General features: G+C 39.3%; 2 protein-coding genes across 2 annotated transcripts in view; one reads left to right on the top strand and one right to left on the bottom strand.

The window, feature by feature from the left end:
- LOC110050515 (uncharacterized) overlaps positions 1-19,423 on the top strand; it is a 59,866-nt gene extending 40,443 nt beyond the window's left edge. The window contains exons 31-50 of the mRNA XM_089276669.1: positions 593-616; positions 851-1,011; positions 1,463-1,798; positions 2,758-2,858; positions 3,152-3,244; positions 3,697-4,277; positions 4,776-4,997; positions 5,283-5,615; positions 6,099-6,353; positions 6,622-6,815; positions 7,311-7,647; positions 8,290-8,415; positions 8,871-8,993; positions 11,947-12,069; positions 13,090-13,218; positions 13,772-13,900; positions 15,009-15,118; positions 16,034-16,149; positions 16,877-17,242; positions 17,846-19,423. Of these exons, the coding sequence (XP_089132795.1) occupies positions 593-616; positions 851-1,011; positions 1,463-1,798; positions 2,758-2,858; positions 3,152-3,244; positions 3,697-4,277; positions 4,776-4,997; positions 5,283-5,615; positions 6,099-6,353; positions 6,622-6,815; positions 7,311-7,647; positions 8,290-8,415; positions 8,871-8,993; positions 11,947-12,069; positions 13,090-13,218; positions 13,772-13,900; positions 15,009-15,118; positions 16,034-16,149; positions 16,877-17,242; positions 17,846-17,984 (3,998 nt within the window). The 3' untranslated portion in view covers positions 17,985-19,423. The remainder of the gene's footprint in view (positions 1-592; positions 617-850; positions 1,012-1,462; positions 1,799-2,757; positions 2,859-3,151; positions 3,245-3,696; positions 4,278-4,775; positions 4,998-5,282; positions 5,616-6,098; positions 6,354-6,621; positions 6,816-7,310; positions 7,648-8,289; positions 8,416-8,870; positions 8,994-11,946; positions 12,070-13,089; positions 13,219-13,771; positions 13,901-15,008; positions 15,119-16,033; positions 16,150-16,876; positions 17,243-17,845) is intronic.
- A 2,108-nt stretch (positions 19,424-21,531) lies between these two features.
- On the bottom strand, positions 21,532-22,380 carry LOC149098320 (uncharacterized). The gene has a single exon (XM_089277415.1). The coding sequence runs from the start codon at positions 22,378-22,380 to the stop codon at positions 21,532-21,534; it is 849 nt and encodes a 282-aa protein (XP_089133541.1).
- Between the last annotated feature and the right edge of the window lie 216 nt (positions 22,381-22,596).

The following is a 22,596-nucleotide window of genomic DNA, read 5'->3' as shown; positions in this document are numbered from 1 at the left end:
GCAAAAGTGTCTAGCCAATCAGATAACATATTAGCCAGTGTGTCACTTACCCCAGCTTTGTCTCTGGCAACAAGTGCGTCAGCAGATGCAGAATTGAACAGTCAGGGTGATTTGATCTCGTCCAGTTCCTCGACGTACTTGTGCCAGAGCGCTTCCTCGTTAATGAGTCGTTAACTTTCTTTCCATTCGTCAATCGAATGTCTTTCAACAAGTAACATAGCAAAGCAGGAAGGGGCGTCAGCAATTCGTTCGTGACTCAGAACGCTTCCTCGTTAGTGAGCGAGTCAATAACTTTCTTTGCACAAGTCAGTGGATTCTCACTCGAAGGGCGAAACAGAAAGGTAACCAGCAAAAGCCGCTGCTTGTTTTTAAAGGTTCAGCAATAATTTAGAAAATAGAAGTGATTGAATCGATGAGAGGCTCGTATTGGGATAGTTATTTAAAATTAATGTAATCAGTGACAATGTAGTTAAGTCCTTTGTTCATTCATTACACATTCTCTCATTATCTACATATATCATAATTATAAACACTGCTAATTACCTGATACTGTATTCACATTGTCTTTCACATTTTTCGTTTTTCTTGTCAGCTCCAACAACTCCAGCTCCAACAAGTGAGTACACATAATATCAGCGTATTTAAATAGTTCTTTTTATGTCTGTTTATGTAAATGATTTTATGACTCTACGTGAGGTACAATGAATAATATTATGTGTAAGTAAATGCCGTAAGTCTATTATCGAAGAAAGTTCGAAATGTGGCGTTCTGCATTTTTAGCTGGCCATATCGTGCAACAAGCTATATATAGGTTATACATTTTTATTTTTATTTTTTCATTACATTGAAGCCGCTCCACATGAGAACATTATGTATCCATACGGCCCGCAGCATAATGATAACGAGTTTCGTCTTGAAGACTCTCCATACTTCTATTCTGGTCACTGCTTGAAGATCGACGCGGATTGGACTGGATTTCCATTCTTCTCGGAGAGGCATTACAAGCTCTACGTAAGTACAAAGTGTTTTCAAAATGACGTCACGGCAGCCATATTGGCATCTCCTGTCGGTGTACCGAACCGATCCTGAAGGTGTTGACCTCTTTTCGTATGTAAACACTCATTCCAATAAAATTGCATTGCTGCTGGCCACTTAAGTTAAAACGCTTGTTTGTAAATATTCATGTAAGTCTATAGAACTTTTCGCTTTTATTTACGAAAGTGACCAATATTCCACTATAGAGTGACTCTTTATTGCCTTGATTCATTCTGAAATATAAACGTGTACCTAGATGGATTAGTATCCCATCAAGTAGCACTACTTATAACAAATTTCTTCTCCATGAGGTAGTAAGACAGAGTTAACCGATGATAAATTTGTACACACGTGTAATACTCGCTCTTTACCAAACAAGAGTTGATGTGGTGTGCTTTAATCTAAACACCTTTTCTTCATTTTGTAGATATGCCGCAATGGTATAATCCAGTTGAATTATGAATGGAGCTGGTGGTGGCCACGGAAGTTTGGTGTCTACAGGTGGCTGAGAAATATGGCAATTATTGCACCGTTCTGGGCCACGACTGATATGTACTCTGCCTTCAGAGACGGTCACTCTAAGGTGTATTATCAAGTGTACACTCAAACCAAGGGAAGCTCTTCTAAAATACTCGAGATGGCCTCAGAAGATGTAAAGCTCTATGGCGACAGTACAACATTTGCCAACTTTGCTGCCACTTGGGTTCTTGTTGTGACCTGGTACAAGCTCTGTCCATACGCTTACGACAACAACTGTCGTTGGGTAAGAAGTTTATCATCCATATAATCAAAACTATAACAAAATTCTCGAACGTGATTGGCTATCAGCAGCCCGATTTGAGCATTAATTGGACAGTGTACGCTTCATGCTTGTAATTGGACATTGTAATTGGACAGTGTACGCGTCATGCCTGTGTAATTGGACAGTACGCGTCATTTTGCGTGCGCTGTTGCGGTGCACTTTGTTGAGTAAACTGCTGGGTTTTTCAGCATTCATAACGACGTTTAATCGTTCAGCGCTCAATCGATGGTTTGTTCGTTTCTCGAATTTTGTCATAGTTTTGATTGATTGGTAACGGGGCTTCGCATCGTCCAATTCAGTCTGTAATCATACTCGTAATTGACAAATCGGACTCTCGCTTACAGACCGAATTGTACTCCGCTTATTTACTACTACTACCAATGCTATTATTATTGAGAAAACGTTCCTTTAAACGACATGTCGCTGGTTAAGCATTTATTTTTCGTCTTTCTTCTGCTCATCTTTGATTACTATAGTTTGCGGAAACAGTGAATCGGTAGAGCCTTTTGCACGTTCTGATTGGGTAATCAACTAATAACTAGCTTTTCCCATAATATTACTCCTAAAACTACTCGCATTGCCGCAGGTGCTGTTTTATGAACTATTGAGAAATTTGATGATATAATTATTACAGTCTTGAATATGCATGTAGCGATCTCGTAGGTCCATAAGATCGAAACTGAAAAAACTTTGAAAGTGTCAAAAGTCCATTCAACTGAAGAAAAACGTAGTACGTTTTTATGTCGATCGCCTGATGTCGTTTAACTTTTTACCCAGTTTACCTCGCCTGATGTCGTTTACCTAAAGTTTACCTTTACCTTTGTCGTCAAGGGACTTGCTGTTGTTGATCGCTGACACGGGTTACTGCATTTTCTTGCATTTTCATTTGCAATCTAACTTTACTTTAATCTCTCTTTCAGAGTAACACTTTTCAAGCTGTCATAATTACGGATGGATTTAACACATTTTTGATGTACAACTACCCTTATGGAGGAATTCAGTGGGTGGTTCCAGCGGATCCGTAAGTGGATTTGCATTGAATCCAATCAGCGTTCTCATGTGAGAAATGATTTAGGCTTATGTGTCTGAAGATTGACCATGGCTTAATAGTGGAAATCAATCTATCAATCGCTTTTCCCGTCCGTCTAGACATCGATCTTGTTATTTTGTTACCATTGTTGATGATGATGATAATTTTTTTTTAATTTTTTATTGTTGATAATTTTGTTGTTGTTATTTTGTTGTCGTTGCTCGTCTTTCCACTGAGGGCGTACGGGAAAAAGCATTCAAATTTTGTAACTTTCATGCTTGCAGGGATGATTACCGTTACTGGACTAGTTACTATGGTCTTCCTGTCGCTGGCTGGAACGCAGGAAATGATGGGAAAGATTATTACAACCACGAAGCGTGAGAGTTAAATTTACGTTTATATTAGTGTGGTGAAGAACAGCAGAGTTAGCGAGAGTTTAAACATAGGGACAATTTTATACTTATTCTATCGTTGTGTCGTCTACTACAATGAAACTCTTATTCTGAGCTAACTGCAGTCGTTGTACATTACAAAAATGAAACTTTTACACAAGTATAACTACTACGCTTCTGATTGGTAGAAAAAAAACTGGCGCCACTTACTCAACCATTCAGAACTAAAAACAAAACCCATCGTGACCCGCTCGCACCTTTTCCCGCGTTTAGTGTCAGTTACACATATTTTCCTAGAGTTTTGATTGGTTCACTATATAGTCTGTGTCTTCCCTGATCGGCTAGAACCTCAGCTTTGGTTTTTCGACACAGTGAAAAATTGTTCATCTTCTGGGGTAAAAGTGTGAACTTTACTTTCGCTTTTTTTCGTATTTCAGCTCGGCTACATTTGCAATGTATAACCTTGATAAGAAAAAAGGAAATACAGGTTCGTTGGGGAGGTACTTTTGGAGGATTGAGGACAGCGACGGGAAAGGTGCACTGGTGAAGTGCTTAACATGGGCTGTTCTTAATGAATACGCGAACATTCGTTACTGGTACGACCGCCTAATAAAATTAGACCGGGAGATGGCATGTCCTTGTACTGAGTGGCAGGCGTGGCTGGACAGGGGAAGATTCTCCTGGAGCTGGTGGTATTCGTGGCCTGAAGTGTGTTATGAGTCCAGACGTTCCAAATTCGTGTTTTATTATTCTACTCTAACAGGATTAGTTGGACTTCGGCTGAGACAGGAATGTTGCTACTCCACTGACTTTGAAGACTGGGGCTCTCTCAAGTTTGGTCCTCCTGACGGCGGTCACGTGAAAGTGACAGCTTTCCATTACTGGTCCAATCACGTGAAAACGTTCTCCTTGGACGAGGAGGCCTATCAATATTGCTGTGTTGACATACCTTCGTGCAATCTGTTTTATCGCTATCGTCCGTCTGATAGCTGTTCCCGTTACAGACCTCCACCAAGACGTACGTGTAACTACACATTATAGTATGTTGTCATAAAATGTAATGTCGTGTCACGTGACATAGCATGCCACCACGCAACGTCAGCTGAAGTCATGTTATACACTTTTTGCTTTATGGTGCCACAATATTGCCTTTTAAGCTCTTTATTTAGCAACGCAACGACTACTGCATGAAAACACGACCGGACAATATGGCGGTTCCCGAGTCATTCACTTTTGAGCTCCCGATGCCCGATGGGAGCACGTGGTATGAGGTAACATGACAGCTGGTACATTGATTTATGTCGAATCAAATGCAAACGGAAATCGCCTGTTTTGCTATTTCAAGTAAAATTTACTTATTTCGTTGGTTTAATAATTTCCTAATTTTCATCACCAGCAATACTTAAGACATCGGCTTTTCAGCTCGGGGCAATCCTACAAGTAACAGCAAAGACTTGCGACCTTAGCTAGTTACCCACGTACTCTGTTTAACTGCTCGCTTTCATTGTTAATTCAGGTTGGTTCTGGGGCGATCCTCACATCAAGACGCTGGATGATGGGAATTACACGTTCAATGGACTTGGTGAATACGTCATGATTGATGCACAAAATGGAACATTCCAGCTACAGGCCAGAACAAAAGCTGCCCAGGGAAATTCAACAACCGCCACTATTTTCTCAGCCGGCGCAGCGAGAGAAGAAAATACGAGCACCATTGAAGTCCGAGTAAAGGAAGGCGGTGAGGGATATTAAAGAGATTTAATGTAAAGCAATCAATCCTCTATGCCTTGAGATATTAAAAAAATAGATGCGAAATTTTTGGCTAGACTACATCCGCTTTTTTCAAGAACATTAGCATGTGTGGTAATCTCTGTCGACTTAGAAACCATTGAAAAATAAAACTTCGGCCATTCCTAGTCATTATGGCGCAATTTGCCGAAAACTGAACGATGTTTTCAGCCGTCATTTTTATATTCAAATTTACTGAAACGCAAATATGTGCAATTGTTTTTCGCGTTCTCAGGTGGATTCGATATTCTGATAGACCAAGAAAACTACAATGGCTACAACGGGCTGACAAACCAAAGTGTAGAAGTTGGTAGAAACCTTTCTGTCTCAAAATCGGAAGAAAACTGTTTACAGGTTTCTTTCCCGTCAACAATGTCGGTGAATTTCTGTGAGAAAAAGGAGATGCTGTCGTTCGTCGTAACTCCTGCAGACGATTACAAGAATACCACCAAAGGCTTGCTGGGAACGTGGAACGATGACCCGGATGACGACTTTACATTGCCTAATGGATCAGTTTTGCCATCATCTTCAACGCTGAGGGAGATTCACTTCGGGTTTGGTGTAAAATGTAATTATATTTAGAGCTATTTTTTTTCTCGATAGTTTTCTACCGCAGGACAGTTTATCTTCAAGGTAAATATAAAATGAACTACGATTTGGAAAATCTTTTCGAAATTTCGAAACTGGCCTTTATCGCCAAGGTCTGAGTCTTGCTCAAGTAGTCCTTTTTCCCACAGATGAATAAACGGATAAACGTTTGGGTGGTAAAAACCCAAACATTAATCATAGTCTTGTGTATGGACACCAGTGAATAATCCAGTTGGGACAAAAACGTATTAATTCTTCTCTAACTTCAGTGAGTAAACATGACAAGATTTAATAAAAACCGTTATAAGTTTAAGGAGGTTCTTGACCCAAACAGAAGACTATGGAAACTCTCTTAGTGCTTTCTTAAAATACAAAAAACCTTCCAAGACAATTTATCCACTTTAATGTGACAATAGCTTTCGTTACAAAGTAATTCTTTATGCTGATTTTGATGTTCTTTTAGGGCAAATCAACCAATCCCAGTCACTCTTCACCTATGCTCCAAATGAAAGCGTGGATACCTTTAAAATCCCTAGTTTCGTTCCCATGTTTGCGGATAACATCACGTGGCAAAATGACAGTTTAAGAGTAAAAGCTGAAGAAGAATGTGGTGAAGATTACGAGTGCCTGTTTGATGTGGCCTCCACAAGCGATCTGTCTGTAGGCATGGTTACGAAAGATATCAGCATTCAGTTGGTCAACGAATCGAACGCTCTTAGTAAGTCAGAAAAGGGTTATTTCATTCTTGTATTGAAATGTGTTTCAAACTTTTCGCCCTAGTTAAAATGGGTTACCGTTTAGGTGAGGAAAGAAAACTGCTCAGGTAGAAATTGCTGCTATACAGGTCAATCTCTAAACTTGGAAAAAACAGCTCTCACTTGCCGAGCTGTATATACTTTGTTTCCGGTTTCCATTTTACATAGTTGGTTGATGAGTTATATAATTGCTTTATTTTCACACCCTTCCTTTCAACATTGCTTTTGTAGACAACTTCCCACCCAAGATAGTAACCGAATCAAATGTGATAAATGCCACACTTCATGAAACAGTTAAGCTGAATATCACTGCTGTGGATAACGATACAATAACATTTCGTGTGATTAACAAGCCTGCTGAAGCCACGGTGAAGCAAAGTCGAAACGTGCTGCACTTTACATGGAATGTTACCTCGTCTCAAAAGGTAGGCTACAAGTTATCTTCTACATATAGTAAACGTTGAGGACATTGAGCTGACATAAAAAAAATTGTTTTCCGCTCAAAATTAAAGGAACTGAAAACACTAAATCTCTTTTACGCGTGGCGTAGCTTAGTTTTTTAACCTCTTTTTATAACTTAAACCATTATACGTCATTTTTTGCTGAAATACTAGTTTACTAAGTTGGGAAAATCCTAATGAATTACAATCAAAACGAATTGTTAAGAATGAAGAAAAAACTGAGAAAACAACGACCGAAGAATTTGAAACTTTTTAGTCAAACCGTAACTCTCTGGCAGTCAACTTTCCAATGTCGCAGTGCAATAGTAGAATATCAATTGTAGTTTCCTTTGATTAACCTTGTGAATCAGAATTCAAATCTGTTTCGAGGAATTCCACGAGGTCTCAGGCATTTTCTGCGAAATATCATTGCTGAAAAGGGTGAAAACGAATCACAATTATCTTTTTTTCTTATTGTAGTTCAATCTGTCATTCGTTGCTACTGACGACAAAGGCGCAAGTGCCACCTGGAGTCCAACAATTAACATGTGCGCCTGCAACCACGGCGGTCAGTGTGTGCAACCAGAAGAAGGTGACAATGTCAACACTGACAGCAAGTTTGTATACATGGGTTGTGCATGTCAGGGGGGATACACAGGAAGGTTCTGTGACAGTGACATTGACGCCTGCGAGAGTAATGGTCAGCCGTGCTATACAGGAGTTGAGTGCATTGATCTTCCACCGCCAGCCGATGCCAGTGGGTATGAATGTGGACCCTGTCCATCAGGATATACTGGAGATGGCGCTCAGTGTGCAGGTGAGCTTACAGGATTGGCAGGGTACCTTAAGGATGAAGGAAGTTCGTTTTCCTTTTAGAAACGACGCTTTTAAATATGAGACCGAAACTCCTAAAATGGTACTTCATACGTTACTTGCAAAACATTCGGACGATTTCGATTTCAGACAAAAGAGGTGTCCGAAATTTTAAGGGTGCGAAATATTTAGAGTACAGTATAAAACCTTGAAGTAGTTCCAAAGCTCTCAGTTTCCTTTATTCCGTGCTTTATAGAGCAAACCCTTAACATACGTAACGGAGCATTCTTAAGACCATGAGGGTGCAGTAAAACTATCATTTTCAAAGATGTTGTTTCAGTCTAATTCGTGTTTGAAAGCGTAAATTTACTCTAGCTATGTTTCAGCAAAGTGCCCGAAATTATTGTCCGACATTTTTCCGAAGAAAGTTAAAACCTGTCCGAAAATCAAACGTCCGAAATTTTTTGCAAGGAATTTAGTCGGTTTTGAATGGCAGGGGTTCATAATTTATGACTGCCGAGGTGAAATGAACGACAATTTTCCATATCTCTTACACTGTCTTGTTTTACATCCTCTTTCTCGATTTTGATGTGACTGCCGCTATTTATTCGCCTGTAAATGTTCTCTGTTTCTCTCCATTTTCAAGACTTTGATGAATGTCAAAATAATTCGTCAAACGACTGTGAACAGCTTTGCGTCAATTTTCCGGCTTCGTTCTTCTGTGACTGTCGCCACGGATACGAACTAAACGCTGATGCTCGTAGCTGTGATGGTAAGACATTTGCTGGATAGAATTTACATCACTTAAATTTTTAACTGTTTACGTGTAAAGCTCTTTAACCGCGGCGTTATATGAAGTGCCAAAACCATATTTAAAAAATCTTTCTTTCAGGGCTATATCGATCGTTCGATCATTTTCAAAACAAGGTGCGGTGTTTTTCAGTTTTCCCGCGTCCCTAGTCTAAATTTAGCCAATGGCAATTTCGTCTTTCAGCGTGGTCTAAAACCAAGGGATAAAATTTAAGGCCTGAAGAAAAAGCGGGACAATTCGAAGATAATCCCTTTCTCAGTACTTCCAATACAGGCTTGATACAAGAAGGATAACTCTGAGAAAAAACCTTTATGTTCCGGTCAAAAACTCTTTTACTATTCAATTAAGAATTTGTAAAGGATAAGTCACCTTTGTAAACTTAGTATGAAATAATTAACTGACCATTTTATCGATAGATATTAATGAATGCGAACCTTCAAATGACTGCATGCAGAAGTGTACCAACAGTATAGGGAGCTACAACTGTTCATGTGACGAGTTTTTCAAACCTGATCCTGCTGACTGGAGAAAATGTTTAGGTGAGTTTGATATCTAAGCAGGAAAATCAACGTGAGTAAAGTTACATGACGTTTCGACGACTTCATGTCATCATTGTCGAATGAATAAATTAAAAGTAACGGCAAGGCATATTTAGAATACTTAGGATGTGAGAAAATGAAATTAGCAAACGTTACATGAAAACATTCATGTAAAAAGTTTCGCGCGAATGGAATCCGGTTGCGTGTTCAGTTTGAGTCTTTTGTTCTTAATGAACACTTGCCGCCACCTCCACCAACGCGTAGAAGAACAGAAACATTCCGTGATCGGAAAACGTTTCAGGGTCGAGCATGCCTTGACACCTGACAACATTGTTAAGAACTTTAAAGTCCTCAAGAAATGCCGTGACAAACTAGAATGTTTAAGAATGGCTGACTGTTAGGATCGAGAAACGCCGGTCAACGACCCATTTGGCAAATCGCTCATATTTTGCCCAAAGATACCCTTTGGTGGCCTTATTCTAAAAATCATATTTAAAGGTTCCAGCAAATTTTTGTTTTTCAGAAATTCGCGAAAATTTGAAAGCGCGGTCAAAGTGCGGTCTTTCTTGTAATAAAATGACCGAAATAAGTTGCGAGGCCGACAAAGCGCTGCTAAAGTCTTAAAACATATTAAATTGACTTCAAACTTCACACAAATGTGGAACCACCACTCTAATTTATTCCTCGTTTTAAACTAATCTCAGAGATGTTGATATAGTGGTTTTCCGAACCATTTTAAAAACACCTATGAAGCGTGTGAAAAATAACGGCAAAATATAGGTCATGTTTAACAACATAAAAATGCATCTGGTACCTCACTTTCCGATTATTTTACTTCACGGCCTTAAAATATCATTATTAAACATATATCATGCCAAGTTTCATGCTCGAACTCGCAGTATTTCCCTTTGAGAAAAACAAGAATCTATGTCAATGTGTTGGGCGCAAATAACACAATAATTGTACACGAACAAGAGACAAATCAGTTTCAACGGCGAAAGTAAAAGGCTATCATTCATTAAAATCCCGTCAATTCACTGCTATCAGTAGAAACATAATGTCCACTACATAAAAACTGTTTTTAGACTTTTTCGAAACATTGCGTGTTGGACAACGCTAAATCACAATGTGCAACAGGCTTAAGTTCGTCAAGACACAATAATGGGTCAACTTGGAATGCTGTTTAGCATTAAGGATGTTAAAGGACTGTAAATTAATCGAACTAGTTGAAATATCTTGAAGCAAATCAAAATCGCGCCCTTATTCTAATTTGGTCACAGTCGACCTCCGTTCAAGTTCAAGAAGTCGAGAGGTTAATTTGGCAATGTATTACTGGTACAACAACAAAATCAAACCGAAGTCATCAAAAGTGTAAGTTGAAAAGTATGGTGGCAAGTTCCAAATAAATTTCGCCGACATAAAATGGAAACAAGAAGTGAAACAGTCTGACCCGAAACAAATAAGCAAACTATTAATACGACTAATTTAATCCAAAATGTTACAGAAAACATACCTAAAAACCGTCGATTCCCCTCAATACCACTCCACATTGCCTTAAAGAGCCCAAGCTTTCTGCTGTAAGAATCAGGGGCCTCATGAATCTGTTTCTATCGTATCGGCAACCATGCTGCGTGGCTGATATTCCACACTCAGTAAAAGTTGTCACACAACCGTACGAGCAGCCCAGTCACGCTTTCGCTGCTCTTGCGCAAATGTACAACATTTCGCAATTTACCTAAACCGATTACAAGTTTAAAGTAGTGACAGTAGATTGAAATGCGCTTTTTAAAGCTGACCTATCCAGGTGCAATTATTTCTTGTCCTTGAATGGCTCTTAGTAGTAGCTACAGTCGGGGAGGGGGAAGGGGTTACTCCTGGAAATTTCGGATATCTGTATGCCGTGGAAGATTAGGTGGTCTCCAGCTCTTAACGCTAACACTGAAACACCAGATGATTCTCGAAGTATCACAGGGGTCACTAAGCTAAATAATTTTGAGTTTAGCCGGCTCCGCAGAGTCAATTACCTGTTGGCGCGTACATTGCATTGACAGGTGGAAAAACAGTTAGACCGGAAAAGCCTGTTGCACATTGTGATTTAGCGTTGTCCAACACGCAATGTTTCGAAAAAGTCTAAAAACAGTTTTTATGTAGTGGACATTATGTTTCTACTGATAGCAGTGAATTGACGGGATTTTAATGAATGATAGCCTTTTACTTTCGCCGTTGAAACTGATTTGTCTCTTGTTCGTGTATAATTATTGTTATTTGCGCCTAACACATTGACATAGATTCTTGTTTTTCTCAAAGGGAAATACTGCGAGTTCGAGCATGAAACTTGGCATGATATATGTTTAATAATGATATTTTAAGGCCGTGAAGTAAAATAATCGGAAAGTGAGGTACCAAATGCATTTTTATGTTGTTATATAAACATGACCTATGTTTTGCCGTTATCAGACGCTTCATAGGTGTTTTTAAAATGGTTCGGAAAGCCACTATATCAACATCTCTGAGATTAGTTTAAAACGAGGAATAAATTAGAGTGGTGGTTCCACATTTGTGTGAAGTTTGAAGTCAATTGAATTTATTTTAAGACTTTGGCAGCGCTTCGTCCTCGCAACTTATTTCGGTCATTTTATTACAAGAAAGACCGCACTTTGACCGCGCTTTCAAATTTTCGCGAATTTCTGAAAAATAAAAATTTGCTGGAACCCTTAAATATGATTTTTAGAATAAGGCCACCAAAGGGTATCTTTGAGCAAAATATGAGCGATTTGCCAAATGGGTCGTTGACCGGCGTTTCTCGATCCTAACAGTCAGCCATTCTTAATCTTTAAAATTTAAGCTAAACTTTTCAAGATGCGTAAACCGTGACGTAGCTTCTTTAAGTAGCTTAGTGCTTCACTTGCAGCACAGTTTCTTGCTTGGTCACGTGATTATCTTCTCTTTACAGCCAAAAACCCTTGTACCTCTGGACATGGCTGTCAACATGTCTGCTTCAAAGGAAGCAATAACCAACCAACGTGCGACTGTTTTGCTAATTACGAGCTGGAGAATGATGGAAAAACCTGCAGAGGTACTTGATAGCTTTGTTTTTATCGAGTAATAGTTTTTGGGAACAGTGGTGTAACGTTCCTACAAATCATTAAGATGCACAAGATGGGAGAAGCTCAAGGCATAATCCTGAGCAAATCTTCATTTTTTTTCCCTGATTTTTGATTTTTAATGAGTGTCTTAATTCAGCATGCAGAAGATAGATCTGCTTGATTGTTATAATGAAGTGTTTTACAGTGTGACGGCTCACGACAGCTGAGGTTTGTAGTTTCCGATAATAATTTAAGAAGGAATTCGCTTTATTCTCGAGTGTAAAACCCCAAATACTCAGAGAACAAGACGACGATTCAATTAATCCCTTCGGGTCGAAATCCCGAGTAGACTTTTCATAAATTTTACTTTATTATGTTAGAGTATGAGCTCGAGATTTCCACTGCATGCAGATAGTTGACAAGGGAGCAGCCTGAGCCAGCCATCACGCTTTGAAATGGAAAACGAATAATTTATTAAATAGGCCTTTTCCGAGTTACCTTGTGCCTCTGTTTCAAAACGAGTCTTCGTGCAAATCTTTCATATGCGTTTGATTTGCATGAAAATGAGCCAGCAGGCGGAACTCAATTTCATATGAATGGTTTTGCAAGAAGACTCACTTTGACACAGAGGCAAAAGGCAAGTCGAAAATGGCCCATTGATTTAATATAAATCTACAAGTCGTTCAAAACATTATCTAAATTTTTTTCTTCGAAGACACTTTGAAAACGCAAAGAAACTGGCATTTTGATGTCAATCGTTCACTGTGACTCACTATCTACAACAGAATAGATAGTGAGTAGCGTAGCCAATAAGAGAACGACATTCGTGATAGAAGGTTTGTAGTTTTAGACTAATATTGAATATTATTGCAGCACGTTCACTTAACTGATGTAACGCGTTAACAATACAGAAAGATTATGAAATATTAGCTGCTGAGATGGAATATCACACACCCTACCGGTATTAAAATCATTATCTACCATCTAATTTTCTGTTTTCATTTTCAAAGACATCAACGAATGTGATCCAGCTAATCCTCGCCATCGCTGCAGCCAGATTTGTGAAAACACCCCAGGAAGTTATAACTGCTCATGTGAAGAAGGATTCGAATTGAACAGGGATGGTTACCAATGTGAAGGTATTTAACATGTAATCGTTAATCTCATTTCATCGCTTTTAGTATGATGATTTATGTTTAAATCCCTGGTCAAAAGAACTCGCAAGTAGTCGAAAGCTGAAAACTTGGGTCTACTTTAAACTCCGTTTGGCCAGGCCTTGCGTGCACTTGCGTTGACTTGCGATGACTTGCGCTCACTTTGGTCGAGACCAAATTTGCACGCAAGTTGACGCAACTTTTCACCGTTTGACCACGTACTCAACCAAGTCAACGCAATTTGAATGACGTCTATTAACCTATTATTAGCCAACGAAATACAGGATACGTCTGCCTTGAAATGGGTTTTTTACGACTTGTGTGCACTAGCGAGAAGTCTTGCGAGTCCGCTGGTTTGGCCACCCAACGTAATTCTCGATGCAAGTTCAACTTGCGGCTACATGCGACTACTTGCGAGTTCGTTTGACCTGGTCTTAACAATAAATATATAATGCGCTTTGTGTCGAGCCTACAACCGAACTGTTGGACGAAGAAAAAAACGAAAATGTTACTTTATTTGTTGTATTAATTTAATCAGATGTTAATGAATGCCTGGATGAAGATTTGTACAACTGCACGGATGAGTTCCACAAATGCGTCAACACTCGCGGCTCGTACAAGTGTGAATGTGAACAAGATCTCTACTTTATTAATGGCAAATGCAGAGGTAATCAGAGATGAATTAGTATGGTAATCAAATAATGACAAATGAAATTAGGAAATAATTTCACGCGTGTTTCGTCAAAATTCTTTTCATTTCCCCAGCCATTGGACGAGACAAATTATTAGAATTTTGACAAAATCCTAAGTTCACGAATGCGCCATTTAATCACCTTTCAATATCGTTGGTGACAAAATACGCTTACAATCGTGGGTTTGACTTGTTTATTGAACCGAGAAAGTTCGCACAGAACGTTGCCATAGCAATTTTGTAATTCCTTTGTGACACCGTAACCTGAAATTTCGCACCAAAATTAAGGAGCAATTAATTTAAGTAATTTTTAGTAATTTTTCCATTTTCGAGTCTAAAGGCAAAAGCATTCCTATGAAACTGAGTTCCGCCTACAGGTTCATTTCATGCAAATCAAACTCACTTTCATAAGAAAGGTTTTTCACGAAGACTCGTTTTGAAGCAGAGGCACAAGGTAACTCGGAAATGGCCAGTTGCCTTGGGCTTGCCTCTCTACACTCTGGCTATGATTGGCTCAGAGCAGTTTTCACCTGAGTGTCGAAATTAATTCGTGATTGCTCTGTTTTTGCATTTCTACTCCGAGTGATTGGTTTAACAAACTCCGGGCAACTGTCTCATACAATCAGAAGTTAGATCAAAACCAATCGCGAGTTGTCGCACGCTCTGCAGCAACTGCATGAATGTGCCTTGAGTTTTGAATGTTTCACTAAATTTTCTGTGTCCTTTGTGAATGAGCAAAGTTATGTTCTTGGCTTTAAAAGGGATATAAACGCTTGTACATAACGTTTCGGCGTCATTGGTTTACAACATCTTATTGAAAACCTCACTAAAAGAGCTTTGTGGCTAAAAAACACGCTCTCTCATAACTTGGATTCTTGTTAAAAGCAAAATGCTAAAAAAGTAAGATCGCTTCTACTTGCTTTGTAATTTAAGAGGTCGAGATTGTTTGAGTTCGTTGTTTGCCGTACATCCCAAGTCTTCATTAATCTTGGCCGTCTTTGTTCCTAGCTTTTTGCTATATTATCGTTGTCTTTGGTGTCTAGAATATCAAAAACAAAACAACATCTTTAAAATATTTATTTAGGTCTAGCGAAGAATGAGACAGCTCCCAAGCCAGTGTTACCGGAACCGCGTGTGCCATCAAAGAAAGAGAGAGAAGAAGCTGTACAGTTCGTAATTTCCCTCACAAGCGATGTAAGTGTTGTCTGCGTAGTAATCAGCCTTACAATTGCTTTGTTGTTATATTTCTAATTTTTTTTTTGTTTTTTTTTGATCAGATCATTGTTATATTTCTATCTTTTTGCTGATACCAGCAGCATTTTCGTTTTCTGTCCCTTGAATCATTTGAATTAAGTAACATACCACTTTTTGTACGCTCACTAACAGAAAAAAACTGAAGAGTTGTTTTTGATAACTCTTGAATAAGTTTCACCTCGACATTTAAATACTCTATGACGTGTTCGTGCTAATTGTTTCTGCGCATCCTTACTGCGCATGCAAATTCACAAGCCACGTCATGCATGAGAGCGCGCGCTAAGAAATAATATGAACAATGAATGGGCAGATGGCCACGGCTATAACTTTGCCTGGCTTTAACGATCTTGGACGTTCGGTGACCCGTATTTTTCTTTTGATGGATGTAGAAAATTTATCGACTAGAATTTTGAATTTTTTGCAAAATGCACCATAGAATTCCGTTCTTTTTAGCTCTTCGTTTATCTGTGCGACGGTTTTAAATGCCTCTTGAAGGGTTAAGTTTTGTGAAAACGTTGGTAACATTTGGAATTATTTACGCAACAGACCCACCTCTATAAAATTATGACTAAGATCTTTTGCCTCCGTTGACTCACCTTTGATATTTTTAACTATAAACCCCTGTAGACCGTGCTGAATTACGTGCGTCAATTTTTCAAAATCAGGGTAGTTTTCCACACGCTTTTTCTCTGAAATGAATTCGGTGACCCCAGTTTTTTGGCATTTCTGACACAAGTAACTCATTATCTGACTGCAGTAAGAATTTTAAAAAATCTATCGACTGAAAAATTTTCGCGCGAACGTCCTTAAATAAAAGCTTATATTGACCAGAGCTCCTTTTATCATCTTTGACAGTTTGAATGGGATTTCGAAAAGGACAAGTCATTCAAAGACGAAATGGCGTCTGTAACAACGGATTTCTGCACGGAAAACAGGACAAGATGTGCCCTAAAGAACGCTAGGCGAAAAAGGTGATCACTGATTGTTTACCGAATCTCAGAACTACATGAACTAAAGAGGTCCACTTCTGAATAAGACACATTACAGGGGTAGGGGTGGGGGGAACCTGATAAAGTTATCTACGAGGAGGATATCTTTGACAGAAAAGGTAACCCTTTCACATAGCTGTCATAGACGATATGGTGCCCTTTCAATTAACTTACACTCTTTTGGGTTGAGTAAGCCTTTAAAATACTACACCGACAGAAATATTGAATTGATTACAGACGTCTTCGTGCAATTTGAGCTCAACTTGAAATCCTGTCTGGCTCATTAAAATCCGCTATTATATTGAGACCTTAAATCTTCCTTGTCCGGAATGTTTTTACATTCTTTTAGTATGTCATGTATCGTTTTTCTTTGCTTGTTTTATTTTGTTTTAAACAAGAGAAGATCAAGGTAAAAGAGTGAATCTCGCATATATGCCTTACACCCAAGGTAATCCCTCTTAAGTTATTTTAAGACATGGCACCCTGTTCTTCCTTTCGAGAAAGCTGCTTGGGCTGTCCACGCGTCGCGCGAGAAATTTATAGCCCATAAACTCTCTTACCTTTATTTTCTCTTGGTTTTAAAGCATATGATTTGAAGCCACTTGTTTCGCCTCTAAGGCCAGTTCAATGTCACACATGTTAAGCTTAAATAATTGGAATTAAGACTTTGACTAACTCATGTATTTTTAACATTCAATCTTGTCATTAGACGTTCCCCTTTTACGGACCTTTACACCACTGACCAGGTTCACCTACTGCCTGGTTACCCTAGCAACGCATCGGGCTCTCTCCAGGTAGCGTTTTACGTGCAGCAGCCGCTTGGACTCTTCATCGGAAATATCTCGGTCCTGCCTCGCAGTACTCTGGAAGAGATCGTTGAAACTCACAAGTCCGCGCTTGAGTTAGCCATTGGGGCAAACATCTCTGATGTAGAAGTTCTCTTCAAACCTACCACGCCGACCACGTCACCAACAGCGGGACTAGATGAGCCAAGCAATGTTTGGAAGTGGGCTGTCATTGGTGTTGGTGTAGGAGTGGTGGTCATCATCTTGATTATTTTGATCGTGTTCTGGCGGTAAGATATAATTAACTCTTTGTTGATTCTTTGTGGTACTTTGGAAGTCAACGGAATATCGACAGTAGTCAGCTATACGACATTGCATGAAGTTATCGTTAATGGTTAGCCCTGCCAAAATGTTTCGTGAAGGCGCGGTGGCCTCATGGTTAGTGCGCTTGACTAAACATGGATCGAGCGGTCCAGATTCGTGCCCTGGCCGGGACATTGTATCGTGTTCTTGGGAAAGACGCTTTACCCTCACAGTGCCTCTTTCCACGCAGGTGTATAAATGGGTACCGGCGAATTTGATGCTGGGGGTAACCCTGCGATGGACTATCATCTCATCCCGGGGGGGGGGGAGATGGAAATAATCCTAGTCACTTCATTCTACAGAAACCGGGACAAACCCCGCCTTGACTGTCCCTGATGAGCCACTTGACTCGTACGTAGTCTTTATCTTTTTTTAACCTACTAAAATGCCAAAGTGGAGATAATCAATGTCTGTCGAATGCCACTCGAGAGAAGAGGAAGAAGAATTCCGTTGAGCAAAAGGTGCAGCAAAATATAACACGAGAGCGTTTTCAGTAATTTTTTTTTTCCTAATTTTTGTTTCATTTTTAGCCTGAAAAAGAAAGCAACAGTGGTGAAGCCCATGCCAGATGATGATAATGAAGAAGCCATAATTATGGCACCTTACAACCGATCGTCAAGACCAGAACGTAGAGACGCGTGGGAGAGTTATACCTTCTCTCAACCTTAAATAGAATTCTCTACAGCATTTACCATATCTAATTAAAGAAGTTGTTCAATGAATGTGTTTTTGAAGACAAACTATAGCACGGTGGAATCCCGATTTCTCGAACCCTCATTTTTTCGAACCTCCCGATAACTCGAACCAAAATTCGTTCTCTCTCCTCAGTCGAACACAGTAATTTTACGCCCGATTTCTCGAGCTCTCCAATTTTCCGACCCAATTTTCGTTTCCCTAGCTATGAGGTTCGAAAAATCGGAATTCCACTGTATTTCATTGTGTTTTGTGGAGGTATGACCCGCTTTAACTCGCCTTTGCTGCCTGCAGGCATGCCCAAATTTGTAAATTCATATCTCTTTAAAAGAAATAAAACGTGTGTACATACATACATAGGTACTCGTATATATTTAATTGTATTTATATTTATATTACATTATATAAAAAATTTAAAAAAAACTCGTTTATTCGCTTATTATTAGCTACTTCAGTTATTAACTGGGTGAAAGGTCTTTTACGGGTAAATCTCAGACCGATCGAGACCTGGCCGTATTGACCGAGCGATAGCGAAGTCAATACGGCGAGGTTTGAGATTTTCCGTTGCGATCGAACGTCCGAGGTTAATAAGTTATTTATTATATTGCTTTTGCTTTGCTTTTGCAACCCCGTAATCGTCCCGTGGGCATTACGGGAAAATAAAACCCTACAATTAGCTAATCAGAGCGTGCGTTATATCGGCTACAAAAACAAGCCATATAAATATAAATATAATAAGCGAATAAACGAGTTTTTTTTAATTTTTTTACAGAATATAAAATAATTGGCAGCTGAAAACTGGAAAGAGGCTCTTTTACCTCTCAAGCTACATTGGCCCAGACTTATCGATGCCAAAGAAACATGAAAACAGTGCATGCCTCATTGAATTTTTCTCGGGAGGGCTTCAAAAAGTTCACTGTAAGGAAAAATTTCGTCGACCCCTTAAGGACGGTGCCTACTAAATACAAAGGTATTTTCGCCAGATTAGTACCATCTGCAAAAAGTAGATCTTAGCAAGGGCTATTGGAATCCACAAAGAAAGCTGGAGGTAGCCACTCATCTTTTCCGAGATAATTAGCCTTGAATCTCCAACAAAAATACTGACGTCAACATTTTAGTGAAAAAGAAGGAAAATATATTTCTTCATAGATTTCTTTAGAATTCGCCTGTATATACAGAAAATCAACCACATTTGTAAAGATTAGCTTTTAACTAAATGGTAAATGGTAGCATAAAAATCAAGTTGTATATATGACTGAATCTATGAAAACCGTGTTAAACGATATTGTAAATTTGAGTAGTAGTGATTTTATTTTTAATTATAAATATTGTAAAGGGCCATTGAGCTCTGGAAGTAAGCGCTATATAAATTCATGCATATTATATATACTGCCATTAAAGACTTTACTCCAAAATAGCCATATTCACTTTGACGGAACAACTCCAAAAGGCCTTTAAGTCACTCCAAGCGATGAAGAATAAATAGAGAGAGGAGAGCAAGAAAAGGAAAATAAGAGCGTGGAAGAGGAAAAAGACTGACATTCCTTTTAATTTTTATATCGTCTACTTTGGATACGATATAAAATTTTTTCAGGCGTGAAAAAAAACGCTTGATTTCTTCAACACTGTTTTCATACTCAGACATGTATATGTTTTAAATAACAAAACCGTCGCAATAGCTCTTTTAGCGTCCCTGACAGCTCTCCTCTGGTTTAGCCAAACCGCAGTCTAAATAGCTTTCCTCACAACTAGAAACTACTCACGAGTTAAATTGGCTTGCCACTTCCATTTCATAACATAAAATGGAGGGGTAACCACACGTTTTAAAGAGTTGAATGAGTTGTTTTCATCTTTTATGAAAACAAAACGTTTTCAGTGCCAGTTACATTACTACCTGTCACCTCCCCAGTCAGTTAAACATTTGCGTCTCTCACACTTGTTTTTCTCGCTCACCATGCCATCTACAGGTACATGTTTACAGCTGGATTTCAATAGTACATATATTAGCCAAGCCAAAAAGCGGAGACCCAATTCTCAGTTTTCAGTTAAACCCATCTAGACCCTTTTTTTGGTTGTGCCCGTTCCTTTTGAGATTGTCATTGGGGTTTAAAAAGCATGTGGAGTCGGGAGAATGACAGTTATCAGGGGAAGGTTCTTGGAAGGAGGTTTTCGTTTCAAAACTGCTGGTTGGGTTCATATCAGTAGGATAGTTTCTTCAGAAAAAGTCAAGTGCATACAAGCATACTGTATGGTAGATCTGCGCATACTCCACCATGCCGTAACTAAATCAATTACGGTACAACACAACACAATTCACTACCTTTATTATGGACTCCTTGAGCAGTATCTTTATTAAAGATAACATAACTTTTACTTAGGACAATGGGATTGATAGGATAAAGGTATTTATCCCTTTAAAGGGGCCAGCGATGACCAAATTAACTGAAATGTCATAATAAGTGCTTAAGCCATCATGTTCAAAAATGCAAAAGAAACACAAAAGACTTAGTAGAAAATTAAAGAGGCGTGGATGCGAAAAATATGTAAGAGAAGATGAAAACGGACCGCGTTGGAGTAATCTTGAAAAATGTTGCCCCGTCTTGTTGTAAAGTGTCATTTCTAACGTTCAGAAATCATATTTGTTTGTTATGTGATCGTAAGTTTGCCAGTAAAAGAGTGTTGCTGTGCCAAAGAGAAGTTCAGATCTTCTAATTGACGAAACTAAACTGGTCATTCCTAGAATGCTGTGACCTAGCCCATTTAAGAGAGTAATATTACCGATAAGCCAATACGCTTCTGTTCAGGGTGAGATAGGGGGAGGGTCCAAAGGAGGGGGTGGGGCGGGATATGAAGAAACTATGTTGGTGAATGAGTCTCTTACATACATACATACCAACTTTATTGATGTTCCCTAAGTGGGTTTTTCAGCTCAATACAATTACAATTATTAAGTCAATTACAAATACAAATTAAATTTAAATTAATTTAGAACATAAGTACAATAATATTGTAATTACAATAAATATATCAAGAATTTCTTAGCATTTTTATGAGGCTTTTTGATGTCCGTTTACACAAAATACTAACTGGCTTTGTTTTATCCACCAGTTAGGCGAATCTTCTTGGGAGTGTACGTGATAGAGTTCCCGATATATTGATCATCTTGCCCTATCGAAAAAAAAAATTTAAAAAAAGAGAGCACGTATGCCGGCCTAACAAAAAGAAAATCAAGATTTTGGTCAACAACATAGAGTCCTTCATACAAAAAAGTGAAAATTTCAGCAAAAAGAAACTTAATATGCGACGATACTTTAGAGAGGAACTTCGCGTGTCCGCGCCCACGACCTATCTGATCGTCAATTCCTTCCATTGAGGAGTCCCTTGATTCAAAGGTGTTGCCATCATCATTCTTTCTCTATCTTTCACAGGCAGGACATATGCTTTTTTGATCTAGTCCTCCTAAATTACAGCTGCATCACTTGGTCACTTAAGCTGATATCGGAAGCCGTGACTATTTAACAGCTTATTGCCAACAAACCCTTGGGATGGGAGGGGGAGGAGTTTGAGCTCCTTCGTCGCTTTCCCCGCCTTCCTCGCTCTCAGTGTCCTCTCCGTCAGTATCATTCTCTTCTTGCATGTCTTGTGCAGCCCGCCGTGATTCCTCTGCGGCGCGCATGCGTTGGAAACCAAGCTCACGAGTTCGTGATGTTCTGTCTAAAGCACGATCCACATTGGTTAGTAACCTGTTAATTTCCATGTTATTAGCGGCCATATCAAGACGTATCTTTAGAAACTCAAGAAGCTGGAAGTAGCTTCTCCGTTCAGGGTTTTCTGGGCTCTCAGATTCACGGGGCGGTGGAACTGTGGCGCTTGTTTCTTCATCAAGACATATCACCTCAAGATCGTCGTTGCATTTGGCCTCTTCAGCTCCAAAGGAAGTGCTGGATTCGTTACCGATAATAGGCCTTTTGATGCCCTCTCCAGGAAAAGTTTCCTTTGAGGAATTCTCGCTTGTCGCTGATGACTCCACTACGATAGTCCTGGTATTTGACACGCTGGGCTCGATCACAGGACTTTCTGGTTTCTCTGGAATCGGCAGGGCGTGGCCAATCACTGTTAAGTCTTCGGTTGATTGACGTCCTTCGCTTAAACATTCGGTCTTAGTACCAGCATCGCCGACATCATTGGAGGATTCTACTGAAGTAATGGAGAGACTATCTTTCGGTGTCGAGGATGGAGAGTTTTTTCTCGAAGCCTTTGCGTTGAAGTCACTTTTATCCCGTTTTGCTCGTCGTTCACCTTTAGCCTTCCTCTCTCGTCCAGGCGAGGAATCATCTTTGCTTTTAGTGCAAGCTGTGAAACAGTTTCCCATCTTAGAGCTTCTTTAGTGCCAACAACTTTGACAACAATTCAATAGGATGAATCAGTTTATTACATCACAAGCGAAATCAACTTGACGTTCACATTAGAATAAGCTAATGCGCGCGCTTTAATTTGGAAACACAAATTGACCAAACCGGTGATCGAAATTAACATGAGATATGTAGTTATATCACTTCACATACAAAAGGTAACAAATCAGTTCGCT

Source organism: Orbicella faveolata, unplaced genomic scaffold (assembly GCF_042242905.1).
Source record: "Orbicella faveolata isolate gen_17 unplaced genomic scaffold, um_ofav_v1 contig_46, whole genome shotgun sequence".
Taxonomy (NCBI): domain Eukaryota; kingdom Metazoa; phylum Cnidaria; class Anthozoa; order Scleractinia; family Merulinidae; genus Orbicella; species Orbicella faveolata.
The sequence above is the reverse complement of the archived record's forward strand: the minus strand, read 5'-3'. Positions and strand labels throughout refer to the sequence as shown.